The sequence below is a fragment of the Rhinolophus sinicus genome, linkage group LG16 (genome assembly GCF_036562045.2).
Source record: "Rhinolophus sinicus isolate RSC01 linkage group LG16, ASM3656204v1, whole genome shotgun sequence".
In the NCBI taxonomy this organism is placed as follows: Eukaryota; Metazoa; Chordata; class Mammalia; order Chiroptera; family Rhinolophidae; genus Rhinolophus; species Rhinolophus sinicus.
In genome coordinates this window covers 1085250-1109294 of record NC_133765.1, presented here as the reverse complement: position 1 = coordinate 1109294, position 24045 = coordinate 1085250, and the positions used below count along the sequence as shown (strand labels likewise).

General features: G+C 39.9%; 1 protein-coding gene across 3 annotated transcripts in view; it reads right to left on the bottom strand.

Annotated features, from left to right (window-relative positions):
* Nucleotides 1–14869: 14869 nt before the first annotated feature.
* LOC109438846 (tubulin-specific chaperone cofactor E-like protein) overlaps nt 14870–24045 on the bottom strand; it is a 179170-nt gene continuing 169994 nt past the window's right edge. For all 3 annotated transcript variants that reach the window (XM_074321534.1, XM_074321530.1, XM_074321531.1), the window contains 6 exons: nt 23116–23279; nt 22414–22662; nt 17897–18059; nt 16660–16747; nt 16249–16365; nt 14870–15666 (listed from right to left, as the gene is read on the bottom strand). In XM_074321534.1, coding sequence (XP_074177635.1) covers nt 15566–15666; nt 16249–16365; nt 16660–16747; nt 17897–18059; nt 22414–22662; nt 23116–23279 — 882 coding nt within the window. In that variant the 3' untranslated portion in view covers nt 14870–15565. The remainder of the gene's footprint in view (nt 15667–16248; nt 16366–16659; nt 16748–17896; nt 18060–22413; nt 22663–23115; nt 23280–24045) is intronic.

Here is a 24045-nt window from a genome sequence, read left to right as displayed (position 1 = left end):
CCCACAGGCTGTGGAACCACACAGAATCCCATTCAGGACCAAACACACACACATTCATTCAGGGAGGAAAGACACCCTCCCCCCAGAAGGCCCCTAACTGGAGTCCAAAATGGGACTCAGTGGGAGGTGATCAGGCTCCCCTTGTGCCCTTAGGCAGGCCTAACTGGGTCTGGACCCCTGGGTCTTACCGTGTCCGATGTCCTGGTTGGCTGTCCGTCCTTTCTCCCTACTGGGGTCCGGCAGACAGCCACGGGCCAGAGCCGGCAGGAGGTCACCGGACTCGGGCCTGAGGAAATCAGCAGGGTACGCCTAGCCCTGTCTCGGCTCTTCCGACACCCTATGGCCCGCTTCTGCCAAACCGGTGGCTCAAGGGGCCAGTGCGGTTGGGTCCCGGTCAGGGAACCAAATGTTGCAGAATCCAAGACCGGTTGAAAGAACCCAAGCGGCACTCAGAGAGTTAGGAAGGTCAGCTTTATTACACCGGCAGGCTCAGCGGGATCCTTTCCAAAAGACTGAGCCCCTAGCAAGGTTTTGAGCAAGTTTGTATGGGTTGGGGATTTCCTTGAGTTGGGGGATGGGAAGGTGTTGTCTGGTGATTGGCTCGGGGTGTGGCTTGGAGGGGTTTATGTGGAAGTGGGCTGGGGCTTAGGCTGGGGACCTCTCTCTCCACTCGGGGCCCCCATTTTAGGTCAGTTACACGTGGCAGGGAACCATTTTAAGGTCAGTTTCCACATCATACACACACGATGTAAGCTAGGCTTCATGTATCAGAGATTCAAAATAATCATTATTTACTCCAAAGAAAAGTTTATTTTTCTTTCACATAAAAGTGTTAATTAACATAGTTGTCTGTGGTAATATTACCGTACAAAAGGTCCGACTGCTCACCACAGAAAAGCCAAAACTCCAGAGGCAGTTTGGTGGAAAGAAAAGCAGGTTTAATCCAAAATGCCAGCATTAAGGGATAACAGTGTACTCTCTGTCACAAAGACTGTCTTCCTTCTCTTAATACCACCAAAGGGTTTTATAAGCACGCAAGGAGGGGCAGAACAAAGGAAGGAGAAATTGGCCATACAACTTCAGGAAAAAGTGCTTCCTTGAGGCTGCTCTGCCCCAGGGTTAGGAGTGAATCTCATACTGATGCAAAAGTCTTTCCCAAGTCACTGGGCCGGGCACAGACCAAAGTAAACAGAACCATTGGAACTGGTTTGCATAGTGAAGGTATAGTAAACAGAATTCTTAAGGTTTGGTGGGAGGGAAGGATAGCAAAGAAACATTTTTTCAAAAAGTCACAAGCCAAACCTCAGTTAAATTCAATTATGTCAAAGGTTTAAATTTCAATAGAAGGTATAGGGTCACCGTAACAATCCCCCCTATCTTTTGTTCATTTTATTTCTATAAAATCAGTATAGTTAGATTAGAGAGGAAACAAAACAACTATATTATTTTTTTTATAAACAGATTAAAACAATTTTTAAATTCAGGGATGGGTGGAGGGGGGAAGAGCAGCAACAGCTCCTGCTGCTTCCTGCTCTTTGCTATCTTATTACAGCAGGAGGGGGCTATGTAGGAAGTGCAAGAAAGAAAACACTGGGCTGATTGGTCAAGCCACTGCTGGCATAGCTTGTCCTCAGGAGGTACAAGTTGGAATCCTGTCGGATGACCATGTGGAGATGAAGTTGCTGTGACCTCGATGACACAAACCTGATGATGAGACCAAAAGACAAGGGCCAAAGATAAGCAGTCTGAGAAGAACTGACAAGAAAGTTACTTTCTCTGCTCCCCCGGAAGAGCCTGGGGAAAAAGACAGACAAAGGGACTGAAAATCATGGTGATGCATTCAAAGGGTATCCCAGGTGGGGCATAAGTAGAGGGAAAAGCTAGACTCAAAATAAGGCCCAGGAGAAAAGCACAATGAGCAGCTCCAGCAGTTATTCGTACTTATCGGCCTTGGGAGATTGACTTGTTCATCTGTTTGAAGCGGAGCTTATGGTCTTCAGTTGGCTCATAGAAGCAGGAGTGACAGCTTTCTTTCTGGGGGAGTCCTGTGGAGACTTAAATGAAACAGGTTTGATTCAAGGGAAGTGGATCCAGCTGCTGACTCTCTGCAGCTCGACAGCAGTTGGAGTGCTCGGGAAAACTGTAAAGTGTCCCTGCCATTTAGGAGCTAACTGGTCTGTCAGCAACCCCCACTCTAGGTTTCTAATAATGCTTGGTCCACTGGCTTTCCAGGGCTAGAATGTGTAGAGGGGTGGGCCTGGGGGAGGTGCCAGTCCCCCATATTTCCTAAATGCCTGCTGAATCTCTCCCAATTTAACAACATAGGAGATAACAATTGTGGTCAAAATCAAAAGCAACGGGCAGCAATTAGAGCCAGGGCTTAGAGGTCTCCTGACAAAACTTTTCCAGAGTCCTTTTTAAGTCTGATTTGCTTGTTTTACATTTCCTCCAAGGTACAGGGCAATAGGAAAGAACAGACTGAGTAAAATGAGCCCAAATCTGGGAGCTTTATTTATCTTTACAACTGAGAAGGTTTTAGAGGAAATACATCCAGAGTGAGTGGTTAAGACAGCGTAGTTGGTTCCCATATTAATCAGGAAATTAACAGGCTCACTTGCCATGCCAAGAGTTACTTGCAGTTCCACCCCTATGATGAGAATAGCCTCTTTCTCCTGGAGGACCTCTATGACACTCAGGCCCGTCTCACTCACAGCCATTTGCAGGGAAGGAGCTGGTCTCTGCTCCCTTCAGAATGGGACAATCCCTCCTCCAGGACCCTTTTAGTTTGCACAGGGGTGCAGCTTTTTTGGAGGACTAGAGCACTTCTTACTGCAGTGGTCTGGGCGTCTGCACCCAAAGCAGCCTCCTTTACATCACGTTCCTCTTCTGGAGCTGCCGGGTGCCCTGGCCTTGGCCTGTCTATTAACTGCAGCCAAAAATCTGGCCTGTCTCTGGCCTTGTCTCCAGTCTCATTGTTCCTTTCTTCCCTTGTTTTTCCTTTTTTCCCCCTCATTCTTAAAGATATTTAAACAAATTCCCGGGCCTTCTTTTAGGATCTGAGCCACTTTATCAGGGATGTAACAGTGGGCCAGAATTATTATAATATCCTGATAGATTAGGGAAAACATCAGCCCATACTGTCTTACATTGGCCTATGTTCTGACACCGAGGAGGGCACAAGAACTCTAGCAGTCCTAGAATATAGAAGCTTATATAATTATTAGCAAAACTTAGTTTTCAGATTTCGTTTTCTTGAGTAAACAAAGACCTAATTAAGACAATATAAACATAGAAAATTATTGATGACACAATCTTTGCATTTTACATAGAAAACATTTTCGTAGTATCAGTAGCAGACCGACAGTCTAACAAACTGTCTTACTTATTAGCAGAGAGAGAAAGCTTGAACTCTAATGTTACACCGGCTTACTTTTGATATTCAAATTTACTTAATTATTGTATTTAGCTTAACCATATGTAAAAGTTTCTCAACATTTTTTACCACACAAACCTTTTACAACTTTCCCAGCACCTCGTGTTGTTTTTTAAAGTGTAATTTGATCAAAATGGCAGCATGAGGTGAGCCTCTGTAAATCTCCCCTGGAATTTGCAAATAATTGAACAACTATAACTCCACAAAGGAATTCCTGCACAGCAGACAGGGAAGACGAAGAGGCCCACTATTAAATTCACCTAAAGGTGGGTGAACTGACACTAGCCGCCCCCTCCCTACCCTCCCAGAGCTCTCCCCGCCCCCACATGCCTAGTGCTAGAAGTGGAACAGTAGCAGTGTCAGATCAAAAGAACAGAATATTTGCTGTTCTGAGAACTGTGGACCGCAGACACAGATTCTCACCCCAACTAGTTTCGGCAAAGGGGAGGGAGCTGTGAAAGCAGGACCTGCTGTGGTGGTCACCCACATTGCTCTGGCCCATCTCTCACAACTCACCCCACCCCTGACCCCAACTATCTGGGCGGAACCCTGCAGGAGTAAACAGAACTGCTGAAACATACAGGCTCTCAATCTGGTGCAGGAAGAGCTTAGGCACTTCAAAAGCTCTCCAGATACCCACATGGACACTGTACCCTGTGACCCAGGTGAACTATTAACAGAGGAGAAGCCCACCTCCCACGGAATCCCCCCATTGTGTGAGAAGCTGGAATAGTACAGAGAAAACTTAGCACTACCGTGTGAGAGAGATAAAAAAGCTGCAGTTGGAGAGAAAATAAATCATTCTACCAACAAGTACTGGAAAACAAAAGAAAGACCTCTTCCTATCAACCTGTTGCAGAAGCCACTCCTGTAGATGTCTAGAAAGATAAATAATAAATCAGTAATTGCCATGAATAACCAAGGCAACAAGACAGCTCAGAAAGAAAGTGAGAAGTCTCCAGAAAAGAAATTTAAAGATATGGAAATATGTGACTTAAAAGACAGAGAATTCAAGATTGCAGTTCTGAAAAAACTCAACAAGATACAAGAAAACACAGATAGGCAGTTAAATGAACTCAGAAACTCAATCAAAGAACAGCATGAGCATTTTACGAAAGAGATTGAAATCTTAAAAAAGAACCAAATAGAATTTCTGGAGATTAAGAACTCAATAGAAGAAATTAAGAATGAAATAACCAGCTTAGGTAGTAGAGTTGACCAGATGGAGGAAAGAATCAGTGACATCGAAGATAGAAACCTGGAAATGACACGGATGGAAGAAGAAAGAGACTTGAGACTTAAAAGAAATGAAAGAACTCTACAAGAACTTTCTGACTCCATCAGAAAGAGCAATATAAGAATAATGGGCATACCAGAAGGAGAAGAAAGAGAGAAGGGAACAGAGAGTATATTGAAACAAACAGTCGACGAGAACTTTCCAAACTTGTGGACAGAACTGGACCCTCGAATCCAAGAAGCAAATAGAACACCTAGTTACCTCAATCCCAACAGGCCTTCTCCAAGGCACATTGTATTGAAGCTGTCTAAAATCAACGACAAAGAAAGAATCCTCAAGGCAGCCAGGGAAAAGAAGACGGTAACTTACAAAGGAAAGCCCATTAGATTATCATCAGATTTTTCAGCAGAAACTCTACAAGCCAGGAGGGAGTGGAACCAAATATTCAAACTATTGAAAGAGAGAAATTATGAGCCAAGAATAATATATCCAGCAAAGATATCCTTTAGATATGAAGGAGGAATAAAGACCTTTCCAGACATACAGAAGCTGAGGGAATTTTCTAATACACGACCTGCACTACAAGAAATACTAAAAGAGGCTATTCGACCACCATCAACAGGGACAATTTGTGGCAACCAAAACTCAAAAAGGGGGAGAGTAAAGGCCTGAACCGAATATGGGAATGGAGAAAGTAAGCGTGCTGAAGAAAATGGAATACTCTAAATATCAAACTTTCTTTTACATAAACTTAAGGGTAACCACTCAAAATAAATCCAGAACTGAAATATATACTGAAATAAAAGAAGAAACAGAGGGAAACATCATAGAATACCACCACACAGAAATAATAGACAACAACAAAAGGCAAAGAAACAATGGAGACACAGCCTTACCAGAAAACTAAAGATAGAATGACAGGAAATCCTCACATATCAATAATCACCCTAAATGTAAATGGACTGAACTCACCAATAAAAAGGCACAGAGTAGCAGATTGGATCAAGAAACTAAACCCAACCATATGCTGTCTCCAAGAGACACATCTCAGCTACAAGGACAAGCATAGACTCAAAGTGAAAGGGTGGAAATTGACACTCCAAGCAAATGGTACCCAGAGAAAATCAGGTGTAGCCATAATGATATCAGATGAAACAGACTTCAAGGTGAAAAACATAACAAGAGACAAAGATGGACATTTCATAATGGTGAAGGGGACTGTACAACAAGAAGACATAACAGTCATCAATATTTATGCCCCCAATCAGGGAGCACCAAATACACCAAGCAACTACTAACAGAACTAAAGGGAGAAATTGACCAAAACACAATTATACTAGGGGACTTAAATACATCATTGACAGCTATGGATAGATCATCCAAACAGAAAATAAATAACGAAATAGTAGCCCTAAATGACACATTAGATGAAATGGACATAATTGACATTTATAGAGCACTTCATCCTAAAACATCAGACTATACATTCTTTTCTAGTGTACATGGAACATTCTCAAGGATAGACCATATATTGGGACATAAAATCAGTCTCAACAAATTTAAGAAGATTGAAATCATACCATGCATATTCTCTGATCACAAGGCTTTGAAATTGGATATCAACTGTAAAAAGAAAGCGGAAAAACACAAATACATGGAGATTAAACAACATACTTTTAAAGAAGGACTGGGTCAAAGAAGAAATTAGAGGAGAGATCAAAAGATACATAGAAACAAATGACAATGAAAATACATCCTACCAAAATTTTTGGGATGCAGCGAAAGCAGTTTTAAGAGGGAAATTTATCTCATTACAGGCCTATCTCAAGAAACAAGAAAACTCCCAAATAAATAACCTCATGTTACACCTTAAAGAACTAGAAAAAGAAGAACAAGTAAAACCCAAGGTCAGCAGAAGAAAGGAAATAACAAAAATTAGAGCAGAACTAAATGAAATAGAGAACAAAAAGACAATAGAAAAAATTAATGTGACAAAGAGCTGGTTCTTTGAAAAGATTAACAAAATTGACAAACCCTTGGCTAGACTTACTAAGATAAAAAGAGAGAAGACACTGATTAACAAAATCAGAAACGTAAAAGGGGAAGTTATCATGGACACCACAGAAATACAAAGGATCATCCAAGAATACTATGAAGGACTATATGGCACCAAATTCAACAACCTAGAAGAAATGGACAAGTTCTTAGAAACATATAGCCTTCCAAGGCTGAACCATGAAGAACTGGAAAATCTAAACAGACCGATTACCAGTAACGAAATTGAATCAGTCATCCAAAACCTTCCCAAAAGCAAAAGTCCGGGACCAGATGGCTTCACTAGTGAATTCTACCAAACCTTCAAAGAGGATCTAATATCAATCCTGCTCAAACTCTTCCAAAAAATTGAAGAAGAGACAGTACTCCCTAACTCATTTTATGAGACCAACATTACCCTGATATCAAAACCTGGTAAGGACAGCACAAAAAAAGAAAACTACAGACCAATATCTCTGATGAACACCGATGCAAAAATCCTAAATAAAATTCTGGCAAATCGAATACAACAATGCATTAAAAAGATTATTCATCACGACCAAGTGGGGTTCATCCCCAGGGCACAAGGATGGTTCAACATCTGCAAATCCATCAATGTGATACATCACATAAACAAAATAAAGTACAAAAATCATATAATTATATCAATTGATGCAGAAAAAGCATTTGACAAGATACAACATCCATTTATGATTAAAACACTTAATAAAATGGGTATAGAAGGAAAATACCTTAACATAATAAAGGCCATATATGACAAGCCCTCTGCTAATCTCATAATTAATGGAGAAAACTGAAGCCCTTTGCTCTACGTTCAGGAACACGACAGGATGTCCCCTATCACCTCTGCTTTTCAACATAGTGTTAAAGTCCTTGCCAGAGCAATCAGGCAAGAGAAAGAAATAAAAGGCATCCAAATTGGGAATGAAGAAGTTAAATTATCACTCTTTGCAGATGACATGATGCTATATATAGAAAACCCTAAAGACTCCACCAAAAAGCTATTAGAAACAATCAACGAATACAGTAAAGTTGCTGGCTACAAAATCAACGCACAAAAGTCCATTGCCTTCCTATATACTAACAATGAAATCTCAGAAAAGAAATACAAAAACAATTCCTTTTGCAATTGCAGCAAAAAATAAAATACCTAGGAATAAACTTAACCAAGGATGTGAAAGACCTATATGCTGAAAACTATAAGACATTTTTGAAAGAAATTGAAGAAGACACAAAGAAATGGAAAGACATTCCGTGCTCATGGATTGGAAGAATCAACATAGTTAAAATGGCCATATTACCCAAAGCAATATACAGATTCAATGCAATCCCCATCAAAATCCCAATGGCATATTTTAAAGAAATAGAACAAAAATCATCAGATTTGTTTGGAACCACAAAAGACCCCGAATAGCCAAAGCAATCTTAAGAAAAATGAACAATAATGGAGGTATCACACTTCCTGACTTTGGCTTGTACTACAGGGCTACAATAATCAAAACAGCATGGTATTGGCAGAAAAACAGACACATAGACCAATGGAATAGAATTGAGAACCCAGAAATAAAACCACATAAATATGGACAGATAATTTTTGACAAAGAAGCTAAAAACATACAATGGAGCAAAGACAGCCTCTTCAATAAATGGTGCTGGGAGAATTGGATAGCCACGTGCAAAAGAATGAAACTGGACTGCTATTTGTCACCATGTACCAAAGTTAATTCAAAATGGATCAAAGACTTAAGCATAAGACCTGACACAATAAACTGCATAGAAGAAAACATAGGTACTAAACTTATGGACCTTGGGTTCAAAGAGCATTTTATGAACTTGACTCCAAAGGCAATGGAAGTAAAAGCTAAAATAAACGAATGGGACTATATGAAACTTAAAAGCTTCTGCACAGCAAAAGAAACCATTGACAAAATAAAGAGGCCACCAACTGAATGGGAGAAGATTTTTGCAAACAGTGCCTCCGATAAGGGCTAGTATCCAGAATATACAAGGAACTCATGCAACTCAACAACAAAAAAACAAACAACCCAATTGAAAAATGGGCAGAGGACTTGAAGAGACATTTCTCCAAAGAGGACATACAAATGGCAAATAGACATATGAAAAAATGCTCAACATCACTAATCATCAGAGAAATGCAAATCAAAACCACAATGAGATATCACCTCACCCCAGTCAGAATGGCTATCATCAACAAGACAAATAGTAACAAATGTTGGAGAGGCTGTGGAGAAAAAGGAACCCTCATACACTGTTGGTGGGAATGCAGACTGGTGCAGCCGTTATGGAAGGCAGTGTGGAGGTTCCTCAAAGAATTACGAATAGAATTGCCATATGACCCAGCAATCCCTCTCCTGGGTATCTACCCAAAAAATCTGAAAACATTTAGAGATAAAGACACGTGTGCTCCAATGTTCATTGCAGCTTTGTTTACGGTGGCCAAGACATGGAAACAACCAAAATGTCCTTCGATAGATGAATGGATAAAGAAGTTGTGGTATATATACACAATGGAATACTATTCGGCGGTAAGAAAAGATGATATAGGAACATTTGTGACAACATGGATGGATCTTGAGAGAGTAATGCTGAGCGAAATAAGTCAGACAGAAAAAGCAGAGAACCATATGATTTCACTGATATGTGGTATATAAACCGAAAACAACGAAAGAACAAGACAAACAAATGAGAAACAGAAACTCATAGACACAGACAATAGTTTAGTGGTTACCAATAAACTCATAGACACAGACAATAGTTTAAGGGGGAGTGGGGGATGGGAGATGAAGGTAAGGGGATCAAATATATGGTGATGGAAGGAGAACTGACTCTGGGTGGTGAACACACAATGGGATTTATAGATGATGTAATACAGAATTGTACACCTGAAATCTATGTAATTTTACTAACAATTGTCACTCCAATAAATTAAACAAATTAAAAAAAGACACAGTAAAGGGGGAAAAAAAAAAGAATGTTTGTGGGGATGGCCCGGTGGCTCAGGTGGTCACTGGTTCAATTCCCACATAGGCCAGTGAGCTGCGTCCTCTACAGCTAAGATTGTGAACAACAGCTCTCCCTGGAGCTGGGCTGCTGTGAGCAGCCGGAGGTTGGCGTGAGCTACCATGTGCTGCCATGGGCTACCGTGTGCTGCCATGAGAGGCCAGTGGCCAGAGTGAGTGGCCGGCAGCCAGCAAGAGCTGCCAAGAGCTGCTGTGAGTGGCCGACTGGTGACGAAATGTCTCGGGGCGGGGGGTAGTGCACAAGGCTCATAATACCAGCATGGGCCAGAGAGCTGTGTCCTACACAACTAGACTGAGAAACAACGGCTTGAACCAGAGTGGGGGGTGGGGAGGCAGAAGAAGTGGGGAAGCAAAAAACAAAAACAAACAGAAAAAGAATGTTTGTGGCAGGTAAGAGGAATATACTAGGAACCATGCCTTTTCTGCCTTTGGTTAACATAAAATTAACTTAGTAGCAAATTTGCACTAGAATACAGTCTTTAAATAAAAAATTCTATAAATTCTGGACAGACCCATTGCAAAGATTTTCAAGACTAATGTAATTAAATAAGTTACCTCTTTCAGTAAAATAATATATTTTTGCCCCAGTGAAAAGGTTGTATCAGTGGATTATTGTACTTTAAACTATTCCAACAAAGAAATTCAAGAGTTAGAAGGAAAATTAAAGAATTCTGTGTTGAGGTTTCTTTGTTCTTAAATGACTTTTAAAAGGCTACTAACATTCTAATATGTCATTCTAATCCTACATTATCTCTCTAATACTATCATTCCAATATCATTAAAGTTGAAAATTACTAAATAAACCTACACACACAAGCACACATATATGAGTGGGTTTGTGTTTTTCTTTACGTAGTACTTTATGCCATAACTTCAACTTAACATTTTCCCTCTAATTTCTCTATCAAAATGCAGCATGATTTAGGATTGATCAATACAGTTAGTAAATCGTTAGTTATGAAAGATGCTACATGAGCACAAGATATTATTTCATCTAATGAGAGAATATGTTAGTTTTAAAACTGTTTCACAATCAATATTTTATGCTAACAAATAAAACAGTAGCTAACCCATAGGTCACATGCAAACAGAAACATACAACAAGATGTACAGTGAACATTCTTCCTTCATGTGTTGTTTCCTTAGCAAGTAGATTACTGAATTCTTCGTGGAATGATTAGTCCTTTGTGTTTTATTTCTGTCTATAGGCACAGTTACCTGTCCCTCTGCCATGGAGATGTTATCTTATACAGAGTTGTATTTTAGCAAACATTATTAAACCATCACAAACAGAGCCTTCCATTAGTCAGATCAGAGTTATTTCTGTTGAGTTTTAATACATATGAAAGTACTTCACATTCTGCTAGGGGAAAAGAAAGACCACTAAATATTTCATGGATTTTTCTTGATCAGATTATTTCTCAACATTTTAAAGAAACATTTTTCTCTACAGCTATTTTTGGCAACACGTTAGAGAAATAGATATTAAGCGCAAAATTTGCATGGGATGCCAAGAGGTGGTATTTTCCTGAAATGATGCTTACTGTGTGCATAAAAATAAATAACAAACTGTTCTCCAAGGAAAATGTCCTTGGCATTTTATATGTTCTCTAAAGCTATATTCTCGTAATGCTCTGCATCTAAGGTTTTGAGGAGGGGACGATTCAAATTTTGTTTGGTGTGTGGTACAATATAACTTTGGGTTTCATGAAAACATAAAAAGAGGACACTAGAGGGTGCTGTTTGATTTTCTTTTTCACTGGATTCTACCACAGATGCCACTGCATTTAGGGCCCTAAAAAATGCCATCGTGTTCTCCTGACCAGGACCAAATTATAATGATATACAGGATGCAGATCTCCCGAGTTCTAGGAGAGAGGCCAGAAGGTTCAGAATGGGTAGATGCTTGATTAATTCTAAATTAGTAAGAAAGTAATTCTTTATTACCCTAAACCTGCATGCTTGTCATCTTTTGGTAATGACTTAATTCTTTTAGTTGAAAAATTTTTTTATTAGGTTTCAAGCTCTCACTAAATGTCAAATAGTTCTAAAAACAGTTATAATATTAGACAACGTGAAACAATCAGTGCTCTCAAGTTTTGCCGTTAGGATTTTGAGTAGAGCACACACCTACTACTGGTTAAGAAACTAATTACAGTATTCCCAATTGTCAGAAATACCAGATCCCAAGGTATTGTTTCTTTTGCTATCAGACAAATACCAAGTTAGTAAGAGTCCCAATTAAATTCCTTTTTAAACTTTCTAAGCCATGTGCATTTTTTCACCCTTCCTTGAGGCAAATCTTTTTGAGTGGCAGGAAAAAGCAATGTTCTGGAGTTATCTAAATATATACTGTCATATGGTTTACATCTGTATAGTATCATTTTCTAACATAAGAATGTTTGAAGTTTAGTGTTCTCATTTTATAGAGAGCAAAGTTAAAGTATTGTGATAGCGAATGATTTGTTTCAAGCAGAGAATTAATAGAAGAGTGAGGATCATCTTCCAGTTCTGCCTTCCAGATAAATTAGCTAAGTGGACTGTTTGTTTTTAGTTCTGTAGGTATATTTCTCTTTAATACAGATAGGAGTGACGGACTCAAAGACAGTGTGGCAACTGTCACCTCAGCTTTCCAATTCTTCTTCCTCCCATACTCATGGGAAGGTCACGATTCCCTGCTTTCTGTAAGTTAGTTACAGCTATATAACTTGCTTTGGCTAATGAAATGGGAACAGAGGTAACATGTGTCTGTTGTGGGGTGTGATTCTCCACATTTTCTCTCCTTACCAAGGTGAACCCCAAAAGTCTTGTGTTGAACTGGCAGCATCAAAAGATAATGAAGTTTCAAGAAATAACAAATGTTGGAGAGGATGTGGAAAAAAGGGAACACTCGTGCATTGTTTGAGGGTATATAAATTGGTGCAGCCACTATGGAAAACAGTATGGAGTTTCCTCAAAATATTAAGAATAGAGCTATCCTATGACACAGCAAATCCTCTTCTGGGTATTTATACAAAAGAAATTAAAACACTTACTCAAAAAGATATCTGCATTCCCATGTTCATTGCAGCATGGGATATGAAAACAACCTAAGTGTCCATCAATAAATGAATGAGGAAAAAAGGTTAGGGACACACACACACACACACACACACACACACACACGAATATTATTCAACCATAAAAAGAGAAGGAAATCCTGCCATTTGCAACAACATGGATGGACCTTGATGGCATAATGCTAAATGAAATATGTCAGACTGAGAAAGACAAATACTGCATGATCTTATATGTGGAATCTGAAAAAAAAAAATTTCATGGACAGAGAACACGTTGGTGGTTGCCAGAGACAGGAAGTGAGGAGTGGGTAAAATGAATGAATGTGGTCAAAAAGTACAAATGTCAAGTTATAAAATAAGTAAGTTCTGGGAATAAAATATATAGGATGGTGAATATAGTTAATAATACTATATTGTATTTTTTTAAAGTTGCTGAGAGTAGATCTTAAAAGTTGTAACTATGTGTAGTGATGGATGTTAACTAGACTTATTCTGGTGATTATTTCCTAAAATATACACATATCAAATCATTACGATGTACACCTAAAAGTAATATGTTGTATGTCAATTATACTTCAATTTAAAAAGTGTAGTTCTGACACAGGAACAGAAAAATAAACCAATGGCATAGAATCAAGAATTCACAAAGAGAAGCACAGAGATTAAAACTTGGTATACAATAAAGTTCTGTGGGGAAAGGATAAATTGTTCAAAAAATTCTGTTGAGAAAACAAAATGGTAATGAAGTCTCCATCAACCTCTGTCCCAGGGTGACTAAGAGATTCTGGTAAAAACAAGAAAGAAACCTTTGTTGTTCAACACTGAGATTCTGAGGCTTTGTTGTTGTTGTTATGGCACCTCTGCCTAGTTATCCTGTTGATAGATGAGTTAAGGATGTCAACCAAGTGAGAAATCCAAAGGCCAAAATGTGGCAAGAAAGCATTTCATTAAAAAGCTTAAAAAGAAACAAAACCCTATAAACATATAGTCTTTAATACAGAAATTTCTAATGACTTTGACCTGAAAATCAATAAAGAGGAGTTATTAAATATTAAAACACTCTTCCTTGTATGTTTTTACTTAAAATTCATCTAAGAAAATCAAGTAAAAAATAAACGAGACATTATTGTGTTCAACTCAGATTCTGCCTGATTGCAAAAACCTAAATCTTAAATGCGTAAGTGAGTGCGGTGCATCAGCTCATCTGAGTCTTCTAATTTTGAAGAGGATGGAGGACAGTCCGGAACTGAAATGCCCATGTGAAAAAAAGTACATGCCTATAACATCGATTTCTATCACGGTGAGCGAGACATTGTGTCTCACCTAGAATAGATGATTTGATTCCTTAATTCATCTAAACATGCATTTTCCCATAAGATCTTAAGATGTTCAGGCTGAAGCAGATGTATATTTTTCTCCATCAAAAAAAACCCTGTCATCCTCTTAGCCACATAGCATATCTGACTGCCGAGACAAGCTAGAATTTGTTGACGCTCCCAGAGGGCTGGGAGAACAAAGCAGCTCAGTCTGCACGCCACTGCTTCAACCCAGGGACAGTGTGGTGCCTTCACACGTAAGAGAACAGTAGTTGTATCCACACCCATGGTCAAGGATGCTAAGGATTTCTGTTCAGCTTTTCACAGAGTTCCCAGAAAAATTCAAAACTGCTGTTGGCTTACATCTAAAACAAAACTTTGAAATAAACCTGCAATGGGTTTTACCTTGTTTTGAACCTTAAAAAGAGAAGCATTTCAGGGGTATATATAGCAGGCCCTCCATTTTGTAGTTAATTATAGTAAATGTGTGTTTGTGTGCTACTTACAAAAGAGGGGGCTCCCTGCTTCTCTTCTACAGCCTCTTAACACCCTACTAGTGCTGTGCAAGTACACATGAACAGTCATACAATAAAAATGCATTGAAGCTCTGGCCCAGCAGTGCAGACCTGGTCTAATTGCTGCCTCTCCTGCCTCCTTTTTAAAATCACAATGTGCTATTTAGCGTGCAAGGCTTAACATCAGTAAGAATGATTCCAGCCACCAAGTAATGAGAATACTTGAACACAAAGTTTATTTAAGCATAAAACACATTAAAAATTATTTGGTTGATTTGTAAAAGAGAAAGGATTGGGTCTGAGGGGATGGGATATGAGGAGCAGGGTTCCCCAGGTCTGCAAACAATGTACCCAGTGACCAAGCTGCCATGGCAAGGTTGAAGGACATGGGATTAGGGAAGGAGTCCATCATAAAGAGAAGGGAGCAACACATGCATATCATAGATCAGACACATCCAAACATTGGAAAGATTCCTCAGAGGGAGTCAAACCTCCCAGTCATTGCTTCTTAATATGTTCCACAGACCCTCTCTTTGTAAAAACTATGATCCAGAAACAGCACTGGTTTGACAGATTTCTCTGGTCAGATTTCCAGTTAGACTTTTCTAACCAGATTTTTTTCCTTTACTGGTTAGTTACGTGAACCAAAGTTTCTAAATGACAACTGTTTGGAAATTTTAGGCAAGATATATGCTTTCCACAACTGGCTTTTAGAAGCCCTGTTGTGTACTTTGAAAGAGGAGCTTGGAATTCCACTCATTTCCAGATCTCTGACTGTTTGAGGCAGGTGGCATGGCATTGAGACGCTGCACACTTCAAATAGGTTTTGACTTAAGGGCACACACCTTTGATCCTACAGGGAGTTGGAGTAAGTAAATTACAGTACTTTATATAGCAACCTTGAGTTAATTATGAGGTCATGCCTGATTTATAGACAAAATGCCATAATGAAATCTGGGTCATGATGAGAAGAAGTGTCCAGACTTGAAGTTCAGTGGAAGAATTAGAAGCTGTGAACAAAAAGGAACATAGTAAGTCCTATTAAAAATATGTCTATTTGATAGAGATCAGACAATTTTTCAATTCTCAACTAAATAGAGGCAATTAAACTGGCAAGAACCCACTTTATCCAACTGGCCCTGACTGAGGCAGCAAAGCAGCAGGAGTAGCCCAAGCTCAGAAGACTCCTCCTCACCTCAGTGAACACCAAGGAAGCCACGTACTAAGGCTACTATGGGAGATCTTTTTGTTGGACCAAACATCCCAATCCCAATCACAGCCCAAATAGACTGCATGGCCATATTTAAGGCCAATATTTGGTCCTTAAATGGATGGATAACTTATCTTTAATAAAATGACTTTCATCTTTTAGCTAAAATAGCTGGAACCCAAAGGTTGAAAAACAAAACAAAATGGTGCTAGAATTTCTTGGGAGTTTTCCCAAATTTTCCTTCTTATTTTTTGCATTTTCATTGGTCAGTTGATGACTGAGTGGGCTTCAGTTGAGAATTTCTCCTCCTCGGAGTCAAGAACTTCCTGTGCCCCAGCTCCCTGCCCTGGAAAGGCGGGCGCGGGGTATGGGGTGTGTCTACCTCTGCAGCTCTTGCCGTCCTCCTGCAGGGTTCCGGTCACACAGCTACACAGAGGCCCATCTACTCGGCTTGTGCAAATCTGCTCACACCCTCCATTGTCCTCACACCAGTCCAGCCCTAAAAAAGAGTAGTTGGTCAAATTCACTGCAGACAGTTCAACTCTTCAACTCCTATCTAAGGGCAAGACTTTTAAAGACAGGAGAGAAAAAAGAAAGGCCCAATGCCATTGTGAGTTTTAAAAGCTAAGGAGAAGGTTTCATTACGGTAGTGGGCAGTCTTCTCAAACTGGTACTTGCACCTCCTCGAGGATCCGTCACATTCACACCCAGGGGAAACACAGGCAAGACTCATCTCCAGCCTTCAAGTCCCATTGTTTTAATCGTTTGTAGTGCATTTTAGGAACATACATACTTTTTCTCCTGATAGGTCCCACTGAAATGATCTGTTCTTTGGGTTCTTTGGTATAATCTGTGGCAATCCTGGAATTTTGTGGGCAATTCTGAAAGACAGAATACCAGAGGGAAAATTTGACACAATTAAGCTGATAATTTATTCTTCACCATGTTTCCATCTCCAAAGAGGCAATGGTTCTGGCCTTGAGCACTGTCACTGCTCAAATTAATTAGAACCAATGCCTTCTTGATCCCTGAGCCCACTGGGACTCTAGGCTTTATGTTGAAGAGAATTAAATATATTCTTCCTACTAGAATTAGATTCAAAGAGATTCCCTTCCTGGAATGAGAATCGTTATATCTCATCAGACAGTAATATATTCAGTAGATTGTATAAGCAGTTCTGACCATAATTCACATCTCAATTCTGCAAACATGGGGTAAAGTAGAAAGCTGGAATGTTAAAAGTTAGGGACCAGGGACCAGTGCAATAAAATCTTAGACACATTAGCCATACACAGTGGGGATGAACACCTGGCATGGAAGAGTTGATTGGTTTGTAACCTTATGCCACCAGCCAGGGCACACATCCTGTGTGGCTCTGAGTGAGCTGTAGGACAATCCCTGTCTAAAAAAAAACCTGGATAAAGTATATCCTGAGTCCAGCAGTTTGCTTCTACAGTGGAGTAGAGCTTGGCCTCACTGTTCACTTCGGAGTCAGGTGGCCTGGCTCCTTGAGACTCTGGTGCAGTGGTTCTCAAATGGGCAGCTTTTGTCCCATCCTCCCACCCCCAAGGGACAACTGGCAATGTCGGGAGACATTTTTGGGTGTTGTCAACTGTGGGGAGGTGCTACTGGAATCTAGTGGGTAGAGGCCAGGGATGCTGCTAAATGCCCTACAATGCACACCATAGCCCCCACTACAAAGGGTTATTTGATTTGGTCCAAAATCAGTTAGTGCCAAGGTTTGAGAAATCCTAATCTAGTGATACACCAACGACAGATTGACATTTCAGAGACAGACGAGAGGAGTAAATGGATATTATTCCACTATATTCTCTCTCTTATTGTCCACCAAAGATGACTGCTGCTCCTCAGCATCTGAGGATGATTCCAGTTCAGTCACTTCCAGGACCTATGAGATGTAAAGAACTCTAAGGAGTCACACAGATCCTGGCATTTGTGATCCCTGTGTTGGGAAAACTGGGGCAGCAAGAAATAGGGCTAAGCATTTCCGTTTTTACACTCTGACTTACTATTTTACAGGAGTACTTTTCTGAATCGCAGAGTGACACTGCACAGTGAAGATGAACTTCATCATAATCCCCAATGAATTTAAAGACCGTGACATGAAAGCGACAGGTTAGGGAGACACCGTTCTCCTCGATCCCAATGGTGTTATCTTTAATGTTCTGACACCTATTCAGGCAAAAAAAAAAAAAGGAATCTTTGCGTCACACTTTCGTATAAAACCATTGTAAATGGTAAAAATGCCTTTGCCTTTGAAAGTAACCTCTGGACCATGTGGGTTTGTCATTTATTACCACTCTTATATTTATATAGTTTTTACACAGTTTATACGTAAATATTTATAGTGTCCTTTGAATGCATCAAACAGCACCTCCAATTAGTACCCTAACTGCAACTAAAAACAAAATCACTGTAGGGATGGCACTCAATTTCCCTATGCTTCAGTTTCTCATTCTGCCCCCTCATAATGCTGTGTTTTACTGACATCAGTTTAACAAACACAAGGTTACTTCACCCGTACTTTCTTCAGTTAATTATCGACTTTGGGAGGGGCTCCTGATTCAAACCTTATTGGAAAATCTTTCCACATGTTGAAATAGGTGGGAGCTGGAAAAAAAGGGAGAACAGTCAAGGATGAGATGAAGAATTGTTTTGATGTGACTGTGTCTTCTCTCACCTCCCTATCCTCCTTGTGGTATTGAGACAATAAGCAATGACAGCTGCAGCCCTCCCTCAGGTACAGATATTCTGCCTCCAGTACTTAGTTTCCCAAGTGTATCATAGTCTCTCTTATGCCCCAGAGTCTTTTCAAGTAATGAGTCCCCGAACTACAAGGTCTTCCTGCACGCCGCGCCTTCACATGCATGAATCCTGATCTGTCTCCAAACCAGCCTGTGGCTCCTCTTCTTTCCCCTAGTCCTGCCCTGAGGAGGCAGGAATAAGTGGGTTTTCCTGGATTGGCCAACAGCACCCTGTTGAGCCCCTAGAGTGCAAGAATCAAGTTGTAATCCTCCCTGTGTCTCCAATACACTGCAGGGCACTAGTAAGTATGTAAAAACCTTTGCTGGATGACTGAGGTAGTGAATGAATGAATTGCGCTACCACACTCAAGGATGGCTCACACTAGGAGCCAAGAAGTTCTTTAAAATGATAAAGATAGAAAAGGGCAACTCTTTTTCTTAGGTTTCCTTCCCCTAGCCAACAGAATTAAATAGCTTAGTTAACAGGAAAACTAAAAATTGAAGTAATCCTTCAGCATTCCCACACCTATTAAGTTTTCTAATGAAGTCTTCAAGGCAATAGTCTCCTAAATGCTTTGAAACAAAAACTTGCTTGCTATACTGTTTCTTGTCACTGTTACTCACTTGAATAAGCTAAGTTGGTTCAAAGATTCTAAAATGTTCACAGCTCTTGATCTTCACATAGACCTTCCCTCTTAACCAGACCCCCAACTCCCAGAGAGACGACTTGAGGTCTAAGTATTAGAAAATCATGGAGCAAAAGGGAGAAGCCTAGGGAAGCAAGGACAGGCTATCTGGACACCTGCCTTAGTGTGAGCAAACAAGCCAAGCACTGGAATCGCTTGTCCCCTCTCGGAGGAAGAACTAAGTGTCCTTCCCTCTATCTAGGCACATGAAGAGGAAAAAGAGGTGACCTGCTTGTCCCCAGGCTTCTGAGTCACTAATAGATGCTGGTGCCACCTCTGCCATCCACACAGCTGGAGAGGGACAGACGACCACTCCAAAGTCTGAACTGGACCCTTTTGCTGCTTTTCCATTCAGCGCTGAGCACCAGTTTTCCTGCAAGTTCACTGGGAAAAAACAATACCCACATCCCTCCAAGAAAGGTCAGAAGGACTCAGGAATTAAAATTCTCCCACACGATGAAATCACTTCACTTTGAAGGCCTTTGTTCAGACTCTAGGGAAAGCTGAGATTTATGAACAGGCTCATTTGTTTGCTCTCCCTCTCAGTGTGAAGTCTATTAACTACTATTTAAAAAATGCTCAATGCCACAGTGATCTTCAAAAGGAGGTACAGCCATATCACCTGGGTTTGCATTTGTATAGTGGCTCACATCTTAGCCCTTTTATTTTGGGAAGATACATGGAGAAAAGGAAAACTGTGACATCAGCCCAAGCAACTAGGCCTGCAAGACACCAAGTAGTCTCCAAATCCTTCCCTTTGCCTCTAAGGAAGCTAAAAACCAATTCAGAAAGTCAAATGCCTTAGTGAAATCTTTGCTGAAAATTCCACAATATGCCTCAGCAACCCGTGCCAGCCAACACAAGCCAGGCCTGGCCAATTCAGGAGTTAGTATGTCGTGATACCTGGAAAGATCCTTCCTCTGCCCCTTTCTGATAGGGTGGCCTTCGTTAGCTGTATACCTAACCTCTCAGAGCCTGTTTCATCTGCAAAATAGTGGCTATTATTGTTTGCCCAGAACCACATCCTTCTTCTTTTGGGAAACCATTCCTTTCCCTCCAACCCTAAAGCTAATTACAGTATCCATAGCACTCCCTGACCCAGGACACACTACCCCAAAATCTGGCACCTTGGCATATTGAATTTTTTTTTTTTAATTAAATTTATTGGGGTGACAATTGTTAGTAAAATTACATAGATTTCAGGTGTACAATTCTGTATTACATCATCTATATATCCCATTGTGTGTTCATCACCCAGAGTCAGTTCTCCTTCCATCACCATATATTCGATCCCCCTTACCCTCATCTCCCACCCCCCACCCTACCCCCGTTACCCTCTGGCAACCACTAAACTATTGTCTGTGTCTATGAGTTTCTGTTTCTCATTTGTTTGTCTTGTTCTTTTGTTGTTTTTGGTTTATATACCACATATTTTAAGGTGACTGAGTTTGAGAAAATGTCAGAAGCAGGAAGGTCATTCTGACTTTCTCCCTGACCCTTTTCACCTGAAAGAGGTCATAAAACCTTCATGTGAGAGATGTCCACCCATAACCTGAGGAAAAGAGCATCCTTAATTCCAGAGACAAAGGGACTCAGAAGAATATGAACAAACAGGCCTTCTCAAGTTTCCCCAGTTCACCAATCACCTCCAACTCTTTAACCTGTTATACTGGTCCATGACTGCCCACTCTTCATCAAACCTAGTATAAAACACTCAGGTTTAATAATTTCCTATAGGGTCATCAGCCTTATGAAGGCTCCTGGGTCACATAAAACTTATATTTAATAAATTTGGATGTTTTTCTTCTGTTAACCTGTCTTTGTTCATTTAATTTTCAGACCCAGCCAGGGACCCTAAGAGGGTTAAGGAGAACTTTGTTCTCCCCCGACGACACCAGGCAATTTAATGTCATATCCCTTCCAAACAAAGGAGAAGCAGGGAGCCAAGAATGTCTAATCACATTCCTTCTCTGGGAGTCCCTGAATTAGGGTTAGAAGGAACGCTCACTCCTTGGTAGTTACAATGCTGTAAGAACACGAGTCCAGGTTTGCCAGTGTCTAATGAGGTCAGTGAGAGACAGAGAGACAGAGACAAAGGACAGAGCAAGGGACAGAGAGTCTTGACAGCATCTGGCTCCTTGGATCCAATCATCCCTGAACCCACATCCACTCCTGTGATTTGGTTTTGTAACCATTAAACGCCTTGTTTTCTGCATAAGCCAGTGTGAATTGATCTCTACCACATCTAATAGAAAAAAAAAAGATTGATACAGTCTTCTGCTCTAAGATTTATTATACTGGGGTGATGGAAATGTTCTAAAATTAGATTGTGGTGATGATTGCATCCCTCTTCTAAATTTACTAAAAATCATTCAATTTTACACTTAAAGCAAGTACATTTTATTGCATATAAATTACGTATGCAATAAAGCTATTAAAATAATTATTATTACTTGACATAACTAGTTTTTTTTTAACAAATAAAGATAATTATCATTATTGTTGTTTGGTTTATAGTCTTTACTTTTACATTCATTCACTCATTCATTGATTCATTCAAAAATTTTGTTTTATAACAAAATATAAATTTTGTTATATTTCAGAAAACATACTAGGTGCTGGGCATATAGTGGTAAGTAAAAAGAAATTGTTTGATTTTATAGACTATTATTCTACTTCTTTTTTAATTTTAATAGATGTCCTAGTCACCAACCTTTAGTTATTCTCATTGCATTCTCTCATGTGTAGAGGATCCACATTTCTCTCAAATTGAAATTCAAAGTAGGCAGGACAGAATCCCCTCTTTGATCACACTGAGAATATCTTTGTAGTTAATGCCACATGTACTTGAGGATGGATCTACCACTAAATTATTGTGTGACTTTAAGCAAGTTGCTTGCTCTCACTAAGCCTCAGCCTTTTCATCTATAAAATGAGGCTTATAATATCTACCGTACAAGTTATTATGAGAATTTGACAGTTAATGGATGCAAAATGCTGGCCTTGTAGGTAGTCAACAAATATTAGTTCCCATTCTCTTCTCTAAAAAATGATGAAGATTAAGGCTCTGAGGTTGTCTTAAAAGAGGCTACCCACCCTTCTTCAATGATGAAATATCGGAGTTTATCATTGCTGTCACGGGAGGGGGTTGCATAACATTTGTTCAGCGTCAGGATCAAATGTGTGGCATCGGCTCCAACCACAAAGACCCCTACATACAGCACATCTCGAGTTGTCAACACCACTTCACCCTGGCGGTAAGGATGTTTGTAGGAGGCATTTTTGTAGAGTGCCATCTTGGTGGTGAAACTGCCTTCTTGGGTTGGAACTGTCAGGTTAATGACACTAAAAGGGAAAAAATCATAAGGCAGGGAACCCCAAACAATTATGTTTATTCAATCACCTACCATTTTTCAAGCTGAAAATGCAGAGGGAAGGCAAAGCAGATAGATAAGCAGATAGTGAAGTCTAAGCCTGCACTGTCCAATAGGTTTCTACTAGCCACACGTGGCAATTAAAATGAAATTAAATTAAAATTCAATTTCTCAGCACCCTCAGCCACATTTCAAGTGCTCAATAGTCACATATAACTATTGTATTGGACAGTAGAGATATAGAACATTTCCATCATTGCAGAGAGTTTTATTGAACAGTGCTAGTCTAAGGCATTTAAGTGCAGAAAATAATAATTACTTTTTCCCTAGTGCTTCAAAGATAAAAGCTAGCAATTTTGATTATGCTAAACTTCACTGTCACGGAAAAGACAAAGCCACGCACACAACTCATGAAATTCTTTACCTGAGCATAGGCTTCACAACAGAGTCTAAGGAGATCTTGATATCCAGCTCATAAGCACACGAAAATTCCACATTGATGGTCCGGTCCCTGGTGATGATGTTGCCAGTGTTGTTGGCACTTTCGATCCAGATGGTGTTTTTATACATGATATGAGTACCATTGGACTGCAGAACAAACAGAGGTAAAAAATCATTAAATCTGGCAGTATGTGGCTCACATTTCAAACCCACGCCCCGAAAGTGAAGAAATGGCTTCATTCCATACATAACCCAGAGGCCAGTAGAAATCAGTATGGAGCTCGCCTTGGCATTTACTTGAAAACAAACAAACACGTATTACAATAGATGTCAACAGCACCCTTCAGTCTGATAACCTTTGATGCCCACAGAGGGTGATTTCATGAATTCTAACAACAACCAGCCTCCAGTTGCCTGTGGGAATCTAAATAGGGTACAGCCTGAAGTATTGCCATCATGGGGTAATGTTTAAGTCTTTTTAAATTCTTAATTCAAAATCTCTCCTCTACCAAATCTTTTACTAGACATGCCCACAAATACCAAAATGAACAAATGGAAGTTTCACTTTCTTATCCTCCCTTTCCCTCCCTGATTAAAGAAGGAACATATTTATCAAATGAACACAGATATCAAAAAAAAAAAAAAAAAAAAAAAAAGACAGACAGCAGAGAGGAACAGAAAGAAGAGAAGTAAGAGGCTTTGCTAACCTATAAATTGGATAATCTGATACTAAAAGTTGGGACCTTGCTGTATTTGTCTTAAATGATGTCTGGGACACACTATGCCCCGAAATAGTTGAACCCAGCTGTATTTACCTGGAAGAAGAGCAGAAGCATGAGAGAAGTAACAAAAATGTGTCAATGTGCAGGGCAAAGGATGACAGCACACAGCGTAAACCAAGGAAAGAAGCGTG